General features: G+C 43.1%; 1 protein-coding gene across 3 annotated transcripts in view; it reads left to right on the top strand.

Moving 5' to 3' along the window:
- Nucleotides 1-17,994, top strand: part of CFAP36 (cilia and flagella associated protein 36) — a 1,333,208-nt gene that overhangs the window by 757,597 nt on the left and 557,617 nt on the right. For all 3 annotated transcript variants that reach the window (XM_069608061.1, XM_069608062.1, XM_069608063.1), the window contains one exon: nucleotides 1,036-1,123. In XM_069608061.1, coding sequence (XP_069464162.1) covers nucleotides 1,036-1,123 — 88 coding nt within the window. The remainder of the gene's footprint in view (nucleotides 1-1,035; nucleotides 1,124-17,994) is intronic.

Here is a 17,994-nt window from a genome sequence, read left to right as displayed (position 1 = left end):
TCCCCGCAGTAAAACGTCCCTTGTGGTTACAGTCTGCGCTCCCTTAAGGGTAGTAACCGTCTCATCCTGGATAGTGCATAACACTTCAAAACGGAACTGAACAAGGGACGCTGCGTGCGCTACTTATACCCATGATGACGTCGAAGCCGCAACTGAGGCCTCCGAAGGACATCGACTCGACTAGCGTCAACGCGCAGCGCCCTCTACTGGAAAATGTATTCCGAAGCAGCAAGCTGGATATTGGAAATATCAAAGAAGGAATACGTGGGAGGAACATCCAGTGGAAAGAACGTTACCATGGGTAAGTAACTTGTTCAACTGATGTAACCATACTAACTTATTGGTGACATATAGGCGAGGTGTGATATCACAATGCATTGCCTTCTACTTGAACCAGCACAGAAGAGAATTCCATCTGCTACTAGAGCACATTAAAACCATGACTAGATTTTTAGATTCCTTTTTTCTGAAATACCTTTCTGGTGCTTTGCAACCCTTGATAATGAACTGTTTTTGCTAGTAGGTTGATTTATTGCATTGCTGATGTTGAACGCCAGAGAGATAGAATCTGGCTGCAAGTTATCACTTATTTTAAACCGCATAGCACCTTTTAAATGCTCAGTATCAGACTGCTTAAAATGTTTTGGGAAATGCAAGATAAGCTGCACATTTCTTTTCAGTCAGATTCTACTCTGGTTACATGTATCAACAACTTGCATCAGAGTAAGCAAAGAAGTAGTAAGGGGATGATAGTGAGGCCGTGTATTATAAAGTATTATTTATAAGGATTTGTATAGCCCGTACCGCAAGCCACCTTGGATTTGTATATCGACATGGACCTCCTTGTCTCGGAATATCCCTAAAATGTACATCCGATATCTCATCTATCCAAGAGGTTATTTTAGATTATTATTGCTGATTTCATTTTGTATGTTCTATCATTAATTGTGTAGGTTGGGGAAAGAAATTGTAATGAAAGGGTTGCTTAAGTTAACATCTCATTTGTTTCTATTATTTCGTTGTTTATTTTATTAGGAGTACTTCCCGATTGTTTGACAAATGGTTCTGATGTACTTTCTGATCTGGAACAGCAAGAAATGGAATTGCTTTCAGAGGCAATAAGGTAACATTTTACTTTAAAATCCATATATAGTTAACATTGGTACTATCATCTCTAAAGGATGGTAATTGTCAGTGTAAATTGAAAAATCTATGCCAAAATTGGCTAACAGTTTAAACTTGAAAATTGGAATTCTTGTTTGGAAAATGTGTTTAAGGACCTTTGATAAGGGAATTATTTCAAATCAAGAGATTCATGCCAGAATGCAGACACATTTAACGGTCGTAGCCAACAATATTTTATTTCTTCTGATCCCCAGATGTACATGACCAATGGACACAGCAGAAATGCAGTCATTTCTGGGCAGTCAAGCAGCAAATACCAGCCATGTTTAATGAGTTGGCGCATTAAGCGTTTTGATTGGCTGGCACCACGTGATATCCCATAATAATGTGCGAGTGTGATGCAGGCCTCTGTTCGAGGTGCAGGTACACCCAGCAACATGCCATACAGAATCCCATGAAGCATGCTTAGCCACTTGAAAACTGGAATAAGATTCAAGTTGGCGCTAGGTATATGTGTGGTCAGGACATATTATGTATAATGGAAAGGTCTGTTAGAGGCAGTAGGCCTCATTCCGAGATTGCCGGTATCCTGACTATAGAGCTGTCAGGATACCAGCAAATGGAGATACCGTTTCCGGCACTCAGTCCAGCGGCGAGTGCCGGAATGACGGTGTAAATCCCCATTCATGGAGTCCAACAGGACTCCATGAGGGGGATTTGCTGTCATTTCCGTCAGTAGCAATGCCAGTAATGAGGGCTTTTTATGCTTGTAGGGCGCCTGGCTTACCTCCAGCTTTGAGATGGAGGTAACATAGGTGCTGCACCAGCAAACCCAGAGTCGGGCGGTCCTCGGTTGGAATGAGGCCCAGTGTTTTTTATCACATGGCTATGCCAAGTGGAACAGCACAGGTCTCAAATGAATTTGGAAAAGCCATGGCCTCCAACATAGGAAAATGCTCTGTTAAGAAGTTTATTGTTAATGTAACTAATCAAAATGTATCAGACTGACTTTCTGTCTAATGCTCAAAGTCTAAAACCATACAGAAAGGCTGATGTTTTGGTACTGCGGGGCCACCATTTTCTGGTTGACAATAATTGCCAGTTACCCTGACTATTTCTGCACAGCTGTATGGAAATGCATCTTATGTGTATGTGACAAATCAACTTCCAGGGCACCAGTGGTGGATATTTGTTTCTAAACCATCAATCAGCTCCACACGTCTAATACACTAGAAGGGACCTGAGCAGATTAGAGCAATAAGCAAATTATAAACCTCCTTGTCTAGCTTTGATAACGTGGACGGAACGGCAGCCTTATCTCCTAAAGGTTGTGGATCGTTGGTTAGTTGCAACACTGCGAAAATACAATTATTACCCAATGATAAAAGGGACTGTCTAGTTAAGGTTGTGTCAAAAATATCTACTTTGTTTATATCACAACAGAGAGTTCTAGCAACACAATGAAATACAACCCAACCTGTAAAGGAATGCAGAGGACAGACAGTTTCAAAGAAGGAAAAGGTAGGCACTCTGGATACTGACAGGTGTGTAGTTGGTATGTTTAATCGCAACAGTTTAAGGTTACTTGGCTTCAGCACCATGTGGGCAATGGGTCTTAAAATGGCTCTAGCGGCCATCAAAGAAGGACCAGGGGGACAGAACCACAAAGTACCTTGTTCTGTAGGTGTTCTTGGCGCTCAGCAGAGTCATGTTGGCTTCAGGGCAGTTTGGAGGCTTCTGGCACAGAGTTAAAGACTGGCAGGAGTCAGCTGCGGTTATCAGGCGGCAAGATGGTTCGGTGAGCGAAGTTGGACGCACAGCTGCAGGCTGGCCTACAGGGCTCGGGGTCTGGTCATTGTGTCAGTGCTGATCATGTCCTTTAAGGTGACGTCGGTAGATCCCCGTCGAGGCACTTCTCCTTGCTTCTTCAATGGGCTTGTGTTGTTCCTTAAGGAGGACGGGTCAAAGCTGAGGAGTGTGTTGCCGTCAGCTGCCATGTCCTTGGTTGTAGGTTCAGAGACCTTCTTGCACTCCCTATCCAGGAAGCTTGCTGCAGAGACTAGCAGGGTAACCTGGGTGCTGGCTGGGTACCGGTTCTGGAGCGCCTCGAGGGTCCTCTGAGTTCTGGATCTCCCTCTGTTCCCTGGGAGATATTTAGGGGAGGGATCTTGCTTCCCTCTTTGGAAATTCTGGCCTTCCTTCACTGGCGGAAGATGTAAGGCAGACTGTACTTTCAGCCAGGGTCCCAGGATGAGTTAATTCTTTCTGCTTCTGGTGAAGCCTTCAGATGATCTGCCAAAAGAGGGGCGCCCTCTTTTAAAGACAACTGGGCCACAGTGATTGGTGTAGACTAAGCCTACCTTAATGAACCAATCCTGGGGTCCCTACGAACAATATCCTGTATGCATGAGGTCATAACCAGAGTGCTTTGCAACAGGAAAGGTAAAGGGGTGAACACTTGTGATACTAAGTCCCACCCATCTTCCTGTCTGTTGTTGATCAAAGAGTTTCTCTAGCTAACAGATCTCTGTGGTTCCTGATTAAAGCGGTAGGTCTGCTTTGAAGCTGCGGTGAGACCTGACTCTCTGGCTCTTGCAAACCACATTGTCCCTCCTGGGGTGGCCTACTGTCAACGCGCAGTGCCAAACATGACCGGTCACTGTCAATGATACTGAGGGCGGAAGCTGGCTTCAGGTTGACAGTTACATATGAAAGTTGTTGGGGTTCCTGTCACCTTTGTTAACCTCTGCAGCCAGGTCCCATGTGGGCCTGTTTTACTCTATTAGTATGTTAATCGCTGGCAAAAGCTGCCGGGCCTAACAAAAGAGCAAGGCTGGTCCATGGAGCCTTTGTTAGTTAATCAGGTTGGCCATGGCAGGGGGAGGCTTGGTCTACCCCCAACTCCCTTCCTGGAGAGGACATAGTGTACTCCTGGCTGTTACATCCCAACTAAATATGACAGGGCGGACTTTGCCTGTAGGCTGTGTCCATCGAGAGTATACCGGTCTATACGTTTGTCGTGGTGTGAGCATAGGAAAATGTGTGTGGACACATTTTCCTGAGGTTGGTCTACATCAATCCATTTAATTAAACATTTTTAAAATAGCCCAGACGAGCGCACAGCCATTGTGCAGATGGTCGAATTCCTCACAGTCTACCTTTGTTGACTGAGGTTGGTTATTCGATTATATGGTGATGGATTTGGGCTTCTACATAAATTAAAAGTAGTAGTTTGCATACTCTTCCTGGATTTTCCAGATCTTCAGTAGTTTCGTACACTTGGACTATGGCTCGCCATCAGGGATCCATGTAATATGTACCAGGGATCCATGTAATATGTGCCATTGAGATGTACAAGTGGACTTCCACTGAGAGTGTCGTTGGATGGTATTCAGTCTCTGAAGCTGTTATTTTGTATTTTGTGATAATATGCTGCTAACATTCCTCCTCGCAGAAGATCATAACTGCACAAAAAAAATAAATGTCATTCATATGTCACGTTCGGACGTACAGTGGTTAAACCCCTGGTTCAAAGATTAGTGCCATGCTGTTGGGGAGAATTCTCCGAAATGTGCTAATTCCCTTCTGCCTTAGAGACCCCCAGCACGTTTTGTTGGACTTTAGGACTTTTAATTTCTAACCTGGAGAGAGTGAGACCATTTTCCCCACTCTCTCATGTTTTTTGTGTGATTTGGACTTTGGAGTCTGATAAACTTCATAGGCATCATCTTTACATTGTGTCACACAGCGCCTTCAGTGCAGTGACACAGGGAAGTCTTTTAGATTTCCCTAAGGTTTAAATACCTTCTCTTGGTGAAACTACTGTTTCCAAGAGCTGTGAAGTGAAATTTACTTTACTTACATTTTGTAACTTTCTAGACCCAGCACACACTATCTTACAGTAGGGTACAGGAGGGGTTACTTGGTATCCCTTTTGTCTAGTTTCTCATGTAACATTTTTCTGTTACCCTTTCTACAATTAATGGCTGGTGGCAGTGGTTTACTTTTTACTACCATTGTGTGTTTTTACCGCGGGCTGTGTTCGCAGCTGCAGTAAGGCACCCATGGGTGCCCATTTTGTCAAAATGGCCCTGTCTAGTTTTTTCACCATTTCTTGACGGAAAGGTCCTTCTTGAGATCTACTCTGTGCGCCAAACCAGGTTTGGTCCCTTTGTTCATTTTGTCTTTGGCACGGTTCACGAGTGAAGCCCGCCTCTGGCTCCAGTATGTCTGGCAGGGGCAGGAAGTGAGGGAGGTGCCCGAAATTCCCTGCCCTTAATCCCCTTGGTTACAGGATTGCACCCAAAGGTGATTGGCTGGCTGGCTGTCCGGAAGGGGCAGTCACCCTGCTGTGTGATTGACAGCTAGGCTGGAATTAATGGGAGAAACCTGCATAAAAGATAGTGCTGGATGGGGGGTGGGTGATACCAGTAGATGTACCAGTGATCACAGTGTCCTAGCTGTTTAAGTCACCTGAGGGTGTAGGAAGTGTCTGTGTGCCATCCTCAATGGGTATCACCTGATTTAGGGAAACAGAGTGTGTTTTGAAGTGTATTATAATTGTTACATATATTGCTCCCTTCTGAAGAAGGCTTATAGAGCTGACTGTTAAATAAATTAATAATTGTTTAATCAAGATAACTTAAGAGTAAGTGTTTAGTTGAATAGCTGTCACTGTGAAGCTGTGTTACAACCCTACTGCTCACATTGACCCCTCTTGAGATAAGCCTGTCTGCGCAGCCACACTACCAACCTGTGTAGTGCAGACTTAGACCAAAGATTGGGTTCCAATTGCCTGGAGGTCAAAGTTGCTGTAGTCTTCCAAAGGATACTGCACACAATCTTGTCTAACACATGCCTAACTGGAAGTGCTCTGTTCTTAGAGGGGGAGAGCGATTACTCTGAATGGGCTCCCCCTCTAAATCATATAACTGATTTTTCAACATGGGCATGCAGAGAGGCAAAATGCACTAGCACATTAAGGTGAGAAGAGTCAGCCTGGTCATAGTTGGTAATGCCAAGGTTCTGTTCTTTTTTGATTTTACATGGGAGGTCCAGAGGCATAGACTATCTGATGAAGGAGTCAAAAGGAAACTGGGGAAATGAGTCATTCAGTAATGCTCCTTTTTGCAACCTAGCTGAAGGTGTTGTGTGAGGGGACATCCTAGTTCTTTCGCACCCCAAGTGATGCATGATATTAGTAGGAAAGGAATGATCCGTGAAACAAGGTTGATCCGCTGAGAGGATGGGGCGCCACGTAAGGGGCAGCAACTGAAGCCTGACTGGGGTTAGCCCAGAGGAATCCAATAGAGAACCGAAAGGCAGATCATGAGAGAAGATCAGAGTGGTAGAAGATGTAACTTTGAGACAGAAACGTTCTGCGTAGGAAACCTGACCACTCTCACAAAAGAAGCATCAGGATCAAGTGATCCCAGGTTCTCCTTTGCACTACATGCACTTAGGCATTTGGTAACTAAGTCGAGCATGACCTTGTAATAGCCTCCTACTTCCAACAATATTTTCCTTTCTTTTTTTCCTTTGTCTGCCTCTAAAGAGGGCCCCTGCCAATTGGATAGCTGCAGAACAACCTACCAGCAGCCTTTAACTGCTCGCAACCCAGCAGATGTGGCTAGCGTGCACAGTAACCATCATTACCACCAACTCTGATTTACCAACAGTTGGTAAGAGCAATACTTAGAACATCACCCCTTACAGAGATTGCACACTCTCCCTATAGCAACAGAGTGGTCTCACACATCACTCTAGGTTGTGGTTTTCTCTCTCTCCCTCATCTACCAGTTGCTCCACAAGCACCTTCGGTGTGTTATTTGGTACTAGACTGCATGTTTAGAAACTAGTGTTTGCTATTCCCACATGGATTATTAATTAGAATTGCCATATAACCTTTCCATGGATCACTTTCACACCTGTGGATGACTTCTATATGAGTCCCCCACTGACATGAGTTATTTTTATTTCTTCTCCTCAGGGGTCGTTCCAACTAACTGTTCTTTGATCCTGAGGAAGGCGGAACAACTTACTTAATACCACCAAATCGTATCTAACTCTGCGTGAATAGCAGAGACAGGCAGTCAATAGACTACCTAATCTGTATTTCCAGAACTTGAGCTTCACGTAGATCCCTGAGCCCATTAGCCACCATTTGGGCAGATTTCCCAAGTCATAGTACTTTACAAATAGTTAGACAGAGAGGTTCTCCTACATTTAACTAAACTTGACTAGGGTTAAGATTATGTCTCTATTCAGAGCACATTTTTCCACTGAATTCTTAAGAGTGTGTGGAGGCTAAAACAAGGAAGGGCATCCTTTCCAAGATTTACAGCGTGTTGGTCTCCGCTAATCTCGATGGCAGACAGTCGTTTAAGCAGATCTGGGAGGAGAGACTGGGCCATGTCCTTGATGACCATACATGGTAGTTGGCCTTCAAATCGATCTTTTCGGGAAGGTTGTATACGGCTGCCATGGAACATAATTTTAAGATTCTTCATTCTTGGCACCATGTGTGGTGGGAATGTCTGGTGATCCGGGTCTTCTGGGTGGAACTGCTAAGTTGGATTAAGTATATTCTGGGAACCTGCCCCTCCCTTCACCCCCTAGAAGTTGTATTGGGCACACCAAGGCCGGATAGTGAGTCCTTACCCTTTTCAAAGATGATGGCGGCAATGTTGAGGGCAGGGAGACTGGCCCTGGCCCAAAAGTGGAAGAGTTCCTCTGCCCCCTCCAAGGCAGAATGGCTTAATAAACTGCTTGCTATCTTCACTTATGAGAAACTGACAGCCATCGCTAATGATACTATGCCTTCTTTTCTGGAGGATTGGACCGTTGTCCTACTCAGTACAGACTGTCAAGCCTTGAAGCTGTGATCTTTTTTGGGTTTGCAATGTTTTTAGAAGGCTTGTGGGTGTGACTGGTGGCCTTCCAAGTTGCTGCATCCCGCTACGCCATCTGGGACCTCACTGTAATTGTTGTCGCTCTGAAGGATCATCATTTGTGTCTTGCTCTAACTTCATGCCTCACGTATCTATTGTGTTGGGAAGCTTAGTTTGCCTGTGTTTGGGTAGGGAGGGGTGTAGCTGGGTGGGGGTTGGGGGGGAAATCAGGTATGTTTCCTCTTTCTAAATTTTGTTATTGTTGGGTAATGTCAGGGTTGTCTGGTGAATTGGTGGTCGTTAAAAAACTCAATAAAAATAAAGTAGAATATTTTTTTTTTAAGAGTGAAAGGGCATGGTTTATGCTCCTTTTTCCAACCTTCTGGAACGGAAAGGTATGGCTGATGGTAATTGATACGGCATACAGTGAATTTTCTGTATATTAACTTTGTGATTTCTGTATTCTCTTTTTCGCTTTGTATTAAAATTGTTTAAACAGTATTTTTATGTATGCCTAACCAAATGTATAATACATTTTGTTACATGGTGTAAAAAAGTAAATTGCTTTCATTCAGCTTCAGATGAATACAACATCTTAGGCTACAGATTCTTGTTAGATTCAGAGTACGCCCCACATTTTCGCACCGTTGAAATAACAGTGATTAAGTTTCAGTATTTTAAAAAGAAACGTACCAGCGGGGACATCTTTTTGTATTATATTTGATAATGTTGCCCCAGCCCTGTTCAGAGCAGGGGATGGTCCTTAACAGAGGTCGTAGTGTACAAAAGAAGTAGTGAAACTATGTTCCCTGGTGGCCTGCACCCACTCTCCACAAACCCCATCACCACGCCCCCTCCCACACACAATACAATCCCCCACAATACATGCACCTTCTGTTTAAGGAAACGTTTAGTGTAATGCACTGAAAGTGCAAGTTTGAACTTCTTCCTACACTTTTATTTTAAAACAAAACCATTCCGGAACGGTTTCTTTTTAAAATAAAAGTATAGGAACAGTAAAACTTAATTTAAAAAATGAGGAACACCGCTCCTGCTCACTTTCACCACTGGTCCTCAAGTATATAGTATAAAGCAAAGAAGGACTCGCGTTAGGGAGCCCTGCGACTGAAGGGCTGGGAACACTGTTTTGCTGTTTGGCGGCTTTGTCGAGTGGCGGATTCTCTCAAACTACTCCGGTGGCGTAGCCAGCCTGATCCCGGTCAGCATAGCAGCGCAGCAGGTAAGAAGCATGGCTATGGCCGAGGCCGGCCCTCTGACTCGTTCTAAACTTAAGTCATGCACACAGGCATTAGACAAAACATTTCCAACAGAGGGAAATCTGCATACTGGCAAGTGTGGACTTGAGGGCTACAATTGGTCTTGTCTCAAGTAAACAAACTCGCAGGAGGCCGTGAGACAAAATGGCCAAACTATGCAACCATTGCAACCAATCAGTAATAGTTTTGTCGCTTTCCCTTCTCTCTTTTTTTTTAATTTGACAAGGGGGGTCCTGGGAGTCCCTCTGCCAGACATTAGTCCTGGTTACGAGTGACTTTCCCAGAGTCTTTAGCTCACTATCTTTCACAGAGAAGAAATATCCCAAACATATCAGTCTTTGTCCTGCCCTGGGGCAGTCCAGCACCGAAATGCTAGGCAATTCTCCTCTGAACAAGAGTACCAACAGCATCCCCAGACACATGTTTCTGTCTGGTTGGACCTCATCAGTAGGGAGGAGCTGTGCCTCTCTAAGAATAGTGAGCAAGGGGTCCACGTCTGGATTCCCCTAGAGACCCAAAGTTACCTAAATATGCAAATTGACAAGGGGGGTCCTGGGAGTCCCTCTGCCAGACATTAGTCCTGGTTACGAGTGACTTTCCCAGAGTCTTTAGCTCACTATCTTTCACAGGACCCCCCTTGTGAATTTGCATATTTAAGTAATTTTGTGTCTCACCCTAAGTTACTAGGGGAATCCAGACGTGGACCCCTTGCTCACTATTCTTAGAGAGGCACAGATCCACCCTACTGATGAGGTCCAACCAGACTGAAACACGTGTCTGGGGTTTCTATTGGTACTCTTGTTCAGAAGAGAATTGCCTAGCATTTTGGTGCTGGACTGCCCCTGGGCAGGACAAAGACTGATATGTTTGGGATATTTCTTCTCTGTGAAAGATAGTGAGCTAAAGACCCCCTTGTGAATTTGCTTTCCCTTCTCTGTCACAGCTTGCAAGTAAATACCTTGCTCGACTGTCGTTAGCCACGGATCCTACTCCCCGTAATGGGGCCCAAGAGACGTGTGTTAGACGAGGCTCCTAGAGGAGAAAAACAAATCCTTGCTAGAGGCAAAGGAGAAGTGGAAAAAGGAGTGACTGAGCTTGAGGGCGAGCCAAATAACGCACCATGTAATGATCATTCCAATACAATTAGCGCTCGCTGCTCACTCCCAACTCAAATGAAAATGCTGATGATGGAACAAGAGGATAAGTGATTAACACAGCTGTTTCGATTCGCCTTTTGATGTAACAGACATTGAGCTTTTGCAAGTTGAGGTTCCAAGTCAATTGGTTGAAGAAAATTCATTGAGATTCACATATCCGCTTGTAGAAGGAAAAATTAAAGATCAGAATGTGAGTAAAAATCAGAATACATCAACGGCAAATCCTGGACTAAAAAGTACAAAAAAATTTGCCTCATCAACAAAGTGCCGATAGGTGAAAGAAATGGAAAGACGGCAATCACAGGTTCACGGCAGGTGAATGAACGACCAAGCTCGAGGAAATGTTATGATGGTCAGAATAACAGTGTATGTCTAGCGCCAACTGTCTGCACGCCCATCAGCGGATTTGATTTTGCAGGTCGCGAGGCTCGACTAACGGAACGCTTAAAAGCTGACTTTGAGGCTATGAAGAGCAAATTAGCTGAAAGCTTCACAGCAACCAACAAGCATAAAGATAGATATCCACGTGCCAAATCTCTGCATAATAACACGAAGAATAATGATTCTATAAACGTACAAACAAGCCCAGAATTATACAGAAGATTAGGGTTTCACGCACCTAATATGGACAACGTAGTGCTAAGAAATCTTACTCGCGTCACTCCTGGAAATAGGCCAAAAGACAAACCGTCCGTATTCCTAGAAGAAAGGCACTGCTCGAGGAATACAATGCAGCCGATGGTAAGCTGTTCAACACCAGTCCCAGAGATCTCTTTAGTTGCTGCTAGTCCACCGCCGCAGAATGATACTGGAGTGCCTAAAGGAGACGAAAGAGACTTGGCAAGAGAGATCAGTGACACAAAACAAAACGATTTGGAAATTGAGCAGTCATTCAAATCCAATCTGTCAACTGCGGCTCCAATACAAATTCATAATAATGTATTGGCAGCTACGTCCTTAGCATTGATTCCGTTCGTTAAACTGTACGAATCACTTCATGAGGAACTGCAAAACAATAGCGCACAAATCAGTCACTTAAACGAAAAAATCATCAAAATGGAATGTGCAAATGTATTATTTAAACAACAATACGAAAATGAATCTTCCAAAGCTGTGTCCTGGCAAATTGAGCTAAGTGAATACATCAAAAAAGATCTTTTTGAGAAAAATTCCTTTTTAGAAATTCTGAGGAGTAGTTCAATGCAAGGGCGATTGGATCAAAACAGCATGTCCTTAAACTCTGTGTGTCCGCAGGGACATCGTGAAAACGCTAAAACACAGGCTGCTGAAGGAAACAATGGAAAAAATATGGCAAAAACACTTGAAAGAGATGAAGCTACTGCGACCTCGAGCCATCTCGTTGAGACACAAGGCCAAAGTCCAAACGAGAATGATATTCTGCCATCTGGAGCAAACTCGACGGGACAGGCGGCGCACAATAACATGCCACCCACTGACTCAATCGAAGCTGAGGCTGTTCTTCATCCAAGCCAACCAAAAAATGTGATAACTGGCGAAGAAAATGTCGAAAAAACATTGCATAAACCCCACTGCTCGACTGATAAATTAACCTATGGTATTTTTAGAGGCGCTGCAAAAAACATTGTAAGTGATGCCAAAACCAGTCAACTAATGACAGACAAGAAGCGCCCGGCAAGAAAAAAAAACGAGAAAAAGAAAAATCTGGTAGCCGCAAAAGAACAATCAAGTGGTTCGCGAAAGTTCATACGAAACTTGCCAACCCCAGTAAAACAAAGTCTCTTTGTAAGAGATAAACAAGATCAACAAAAAGGTTTGGAAAAAGAAAAAACCCTCATAAAAACCACTGGAGTAACAGTAAAACCAGACACACAAAATCCTAAAAAAAGAATGAGATTGGACTCCGACAACGCCTCCATCCAAACAGTAGTATCTTCGGTGGATCTTTGTGACTTGTCAACATACTCTAATGATTTTGGAGAAGAAAAGTCATCAGAAATCCAAGATTTGGATGAATCGAGTCAGCTAAACATGACGGAATCAAATGAATGATTAGTGAAACTATCTTTAACACAACCAATGGCAAAAATCTCTAAAATAAATGATTCGCAGAAACTGCAGGAAACCACAGGAAAGCAGCGTTGTGTAACTGAAACTAAAGATAGTTTCGAGCGGGAAACAGCGATGAAACATCATGAGATATTAAATCCTAAACTCACTCGAGCACAATCACAGAATAAATTACTAGCTGCGGAAAAAACAAATTGACTGAAACAAAAACACAGCACGGGAAAATACGGATTGAAAATATATTTCACGAGGAAAATGACTTAAATTTCAACAGAGGCAACGTCATTCGCTTACTGCATTCAGTGCCTATACTAAGAACAGTGACGACACAAGACATTGGAATAGTGGAATACGTCTCAGAAGAACGTGCAGACCAAGTATTACTGCATATAAACTCAAAAGCAGTACGAAAAACCATCATGGCCGCAAAAGAAGAACTATTGTTTTTGGGTTTTGAGATTTCGGAAGAACAACTGATCATAAAATGTCCTAGAGGCCGCAACAAGACCTCAAATGCAAAAGAATCTCTTGAACAGTGCCGAGACACTTTAAGGAAGCAGCTAAAAGCAGGTTGGTCCGCTCCAGTGGAAACAAGAAACATGGAAACAAGAAAGAGAAAACATTAGCTAGGCAACCATAACCATGAAAGCCTCGTCCCATTAATATCATGGAATACGAGAGGGTTCCAACACCTATTTGATGACTTCCCAGTAGACCTGACCGAAAACCTCTTAATTTGCTTACAAGAGACATGGCTCCGGATTCCACCGGTAAAAGACGGGTACCTGACATTGCTCAATCCAGCGGAGAAAAATGTCCAGGGTCGCCCCTACTCAGGTCTAATCACCATGGTGAAAAACGCCACCACTTGGGAAGTATGTGGAAATGAAAATCCAACAGCTTCGTGCAGGCAACTCTAATTCAAAAATCAAACAGTAAATTGATGAAAATTCAGTACCTGTTAGTAATTAACTTGTACTGGAATCCAGCGAAGATCACAACTGAGAAGTTTATTCAATCTATTACAAACATAATTGATAAAAACCAAAAGAAACACCACGAACTATCGATTATCATATGCGGTGACATGAACCTAACATGGTTCAACGACGAGATGAAGCTCATATCATCAACAACAAAGGAAACACAGAATACCACTGCAAGAGGAGTTTGATGGGCCAATGAAATGGACGCTAGGGACTGCGACATGGTCAACGGACAAGTAACTGGGGATACGCCACCAAAGTTCACCTGGCAAAACTTTGGCCATGAAAAGATCCTTGACTACATCTGGACATCAAATAACTTATGGAATAAGATCCAGAAGCTACGAATTGTCCAGACAGAACGAAGTGATCATGATGTCCTGGAAATGTCATGGCCGTTAAGTCAGAAACCGATGGTAGCGACCTGTAAACAAGCAGTGGAAGTAAATCAAGGGCGAAATCGGCTACGCCTAAAAGAGAAACAAATAACAGGTCTAACAGAGGAGTATCAATCTTTACCCAACAAAACACTGAATCTGATAAACTATGTTGCCCTATTGCCCTATCAAGCAATGTGCGATCTAAGGAACGTAAACAACAGGAAAACACACAGACATGAATGGAGCCGACTCGTAAAAGATCAGAAGAAACTGCTTAACAAAGACATAAGAGTGATAAAACGAAATCTAGGAGTGAACATTGCAGCATATATTAAACAACGGCGACAAAAATACTGAAATTGGCATAAATCATTTTTCTGCATGAGCGATCAAGAACGCAGAGAGTTGATACTAGCCTTAATTAAATCCAATAACTCAAGAGAGATCTGGCGCATTTTAAACAATGATAATGCCAGGCAAACAGAGTTTCAGAAGGAGCCTGGCAAAACCATTTTGAAGGTGTGTTTGAGCAAACTCACTCCGGGCTAACAAAAGAATGGAACACAGAGATAAAGCGATGGGATGTATCGGAAACCGCCGACGAAATACAAAAAGCAATCTCGAAGTTAAAAAATTCTAGGGCCGCAGGGCCTGATGGCATTACTAACGTGATGTTAAAACCACATAAAAATGGTCAATCTTCATAACCTTGCTGTTCGACAAAATCTCCAAACAAAAATCACTACCAGAATCCTGGACTGAGGCGATTGTTGTGCCAGTCTTCAAGAAGGGCGATCGGGCCGATCCCGCCAACTATAGGCCGATCGCCCTTCTCGATACAATCGGAAAGATAATGGCGACCTTCCTCCAACAAAAAGTAACAAAGTGGGCAAATAACAAAGGAATTTCGGACTGTCAGCAGACAGGCTTTACGAAGGGCGCAGGAACGGAAATCAACTTGACAATAATGAATTTGTTGAAATTGGATGCTTTAATTAATCGCTCAAATGTATTCCTCGCCTTTGTGGACATGCAACAGGCCTTTGATGCAGTAAATCGAGAACTACTATGGAGGAAACTTAGAAACTGGGGCTACCCAGAAAACATTTTACAGCCAATAATGGCCTTCCATTCCAAAACCTTGATTTGTGTACGGATAAATGGAAATGGAGAGCTAACTGATGCGATTGCCACAAACAAAGGGGTAAAACAAGGATGTCCCTTAGCTGCAGTCTTGTTTAAGCTATTCATCGCTGACATCCCGGATGATCTAACTAACATAAAACACTTCTCTCCAAAAATAAATGCCCATCAAGTCTGGTGTGTAACCTACGCCGATGATCTGGTTTTGATCGACAAAACTCAAATAGGGCTACAGCGTCTTTTATCAGGATTACAAAATACATGGCGAAAAATGACCTGAAAATCAATGTAAAAAAGACCAAAATCATGAAGTTTGGCCCAGCAAATTTTATGGCGGAGAGTATTAAGATTACCCAAATATATATCAATCATTATAATTCGGCACAAACTTGCACTTGAAGAATTATATGGCTCTGTCGTCTGGAAATCCCTTGTGATCCTATGCAAAATGTCAGTTGCCAATCTAGAACCTGCATATAAGATATTAGCGCCAAGCGACAAACATGGATACACTGGACTACTTATGATCTGCACGCAAAAGTTTGTTTCAGTTCTGAATGCGACCGACACTGAGATGGCAACAGTGTTAGATCAGCCTCAAATTGCAAAGAAGAAAATAAAACAATGGTTCTGGATTCAAAACTTGGCCAAATATAAAGATCTCTCAACAGCACTGGATTTTGGACCTGTAATGAACCAGCTAGACAAATTGCCACAATATCTGCAGAAATTTCCGTTTAGGCACCATCGCAACGGATTTCTAAGATTGCGCTTAAATGCCTTAAAAACAAAACAGATGTTAGTGGCACGACATATAGAAACATCAGATGACAATAGTTGCAGATTCTGTACTGCTGATACAGAATAACTTAAACACTTAATAACACAATGCACAGCGCTAAGGAACCAAAGGTCAATTCACCTAAAACATTTTGCGCCAGTCGGCGGTAATATGGATGAATGGTGGCTTAGGATTCTAGGTGGAAGCTCAGTACACTTAACATGCTCTGTAATAAATTTCCTGGATAACATTTTGGAACACCAAACAAATGATTAGTAATAAGAACCAAATACCTGGAGACTGAGACTTGAGTACTGAGTAGAATCAATGAAATCCAATTTAAATATGGGTTGTGAATTGAAATGGGAGATGCTTGTTTGTTTGTCCTTCTAAAGATATGTGAAGAAAAATGTTGTGATAAAAGTTTGATTTAAACTAAAAATTACAAAAGAAAATAATAATTAGGGAGCCCTGTTCACCAGCCGGTGAAACCCAGGAATGTTTGAACCTGGGAGAGAGAAGGCTGTGCATTCCGGGAGGTCCTCGGTCGAGAGTATGTGGAGAATGATAGAAGAAAGTGATGCAAGAGCCGGCGAAGAGCCGCTTGTGTGTAGCAAGCATTTCCAGGTGGTGGCGTAATCTCAAGGAGGTGGTCTGACAACGACGCCAAGACCATTCAGCCGAATACTCTGCGGAGCCGTGGAGACCGAAGCCCAGAAGGAGAGCAAGGCGCTGGTAGCGTTCGTCGAGGCGGTGTCAACTTGACCCCCCCTCCACAGGAAGAACCGGTGATGCCAACCCAGCAAGCTATAGGTAACAGAAATGGCAGGAGACTCTGGAGGAGCCACAGGCAGACGTTAAACAGCAAAGAGTATCACCAATACCGAGAGATCATCATACTCGTCCCAGTAATGGTAAAAGGAGCAAAGAATATAAAGAATACCCAGGGACTCATTATATTCGTCCCAATAAGTGTGAAAGTAACAGAGTATGTATCGAATACAGAGGGACTACTCGCACTCGTCCCAGTGATTACAAAAACAGAAAAGCTAGTGAAGAAAGTCAAAAGATGGATGATACTTGTCTCAGTGGTTGGGAGGACCAAGACAATAGCAAAGTGGTACAGACAAACCTACATAGTGGTTCCCATCCAAGTAAGTATTTAGAAGATACCGAAGTGATACAAAAAAAAAGACACTGGTCTCCCTGGAACGTGAGACTGTGAAACAAGTACAAGTGAGAGAGATATTGGGGCAAAAGAAATTCAGAGGAATAAAGGCCAAGATCCTCGAGTGGGGAAACGAGGAACTGTAAATAAACCAAGACAAGGGGATACATGACAGAAGGTGGAAGAGTCCCCTTAAGGAATTAAAGCAACTGATTAAATATGTCAAAAGGAACTATCTCAAGATAACTATTGAGGCTGAGAAGGCCTTTCCACGAGAAGAAGTCTTTCTCCTGGAACCCCTTTTTGTTTTATAGATACAATCTTGAGTGGTAGGGTTAGCGTGGGGTGGTTTTTGGACTGAGGATGGACTAGTTTGAGTTGGACTACTTCACGGATAACAAGCACCGTAGTTAGATTTCAGTTACGTAGGGAAAACCCCTTTTTGGTATGGCTAGATGGGCCTTTTGCTTATCATTTGAATACAATCAGACTACGGAAGGCAGTGTTAATAACGAAAAATAAATAATGAGAAACATTTTCAGTGACACCTGAATAATGACAAAAAAAGTCGAATTCTTTAGTAAATGTATATATGGGGGTGGGGTAAGGGGCTAAAATGGGTGGGGTATGTGAGGGGGTAAAAAGGCTTCAGCTGTAGAAACAGCGGGTTTGGGCGGAACCCCCCAGCCCCCAAATTAAAATAGGGAACAAAAATGTGTTATTAAAGTGTCACTGAAAATGTTTGTCGTTATTTTTGTTGTCGTTATAAACATATAGAACCACCTACTACATATGTCAGGAGTGGGATTTCTAGCCACCTAAAACAAAATGGAGGACTCGACAATGGAAGTGTTTCCTTTATGGTCAGGCCTTGTTATCAACTACCTACCATTGGTGCATGAGGGATAAAGCCCAGCCTGAAAAGACCAACTGCAATAGTCCCACACCCCAGCCCTTTCATGCCTTACCTACTAGATAACACCAGTAGTTGTGGGAATTCTGATGACACAATAGAAGTACCAATATTTGTAAGAAGAA

Source organism: Ambystoma mexicanum, chromosome 4q (genome assembly GCF_040938575.1).
Source record: "Ambystoma mexicanum isolate Mex_15411 chromosome 4q, UKY_AmexF1_1, whole genome shotgun sequence".
Taxonomy (NCBI): Eukaryota; Metazoa; Chordata; class Amphibia; order Caudata; family Ambystomatidae; genus Ambystoma; species Ambystoma mexicanum.
This window is presented reverse-complemented; position numbering and strand designations above follow the sequence as displayed.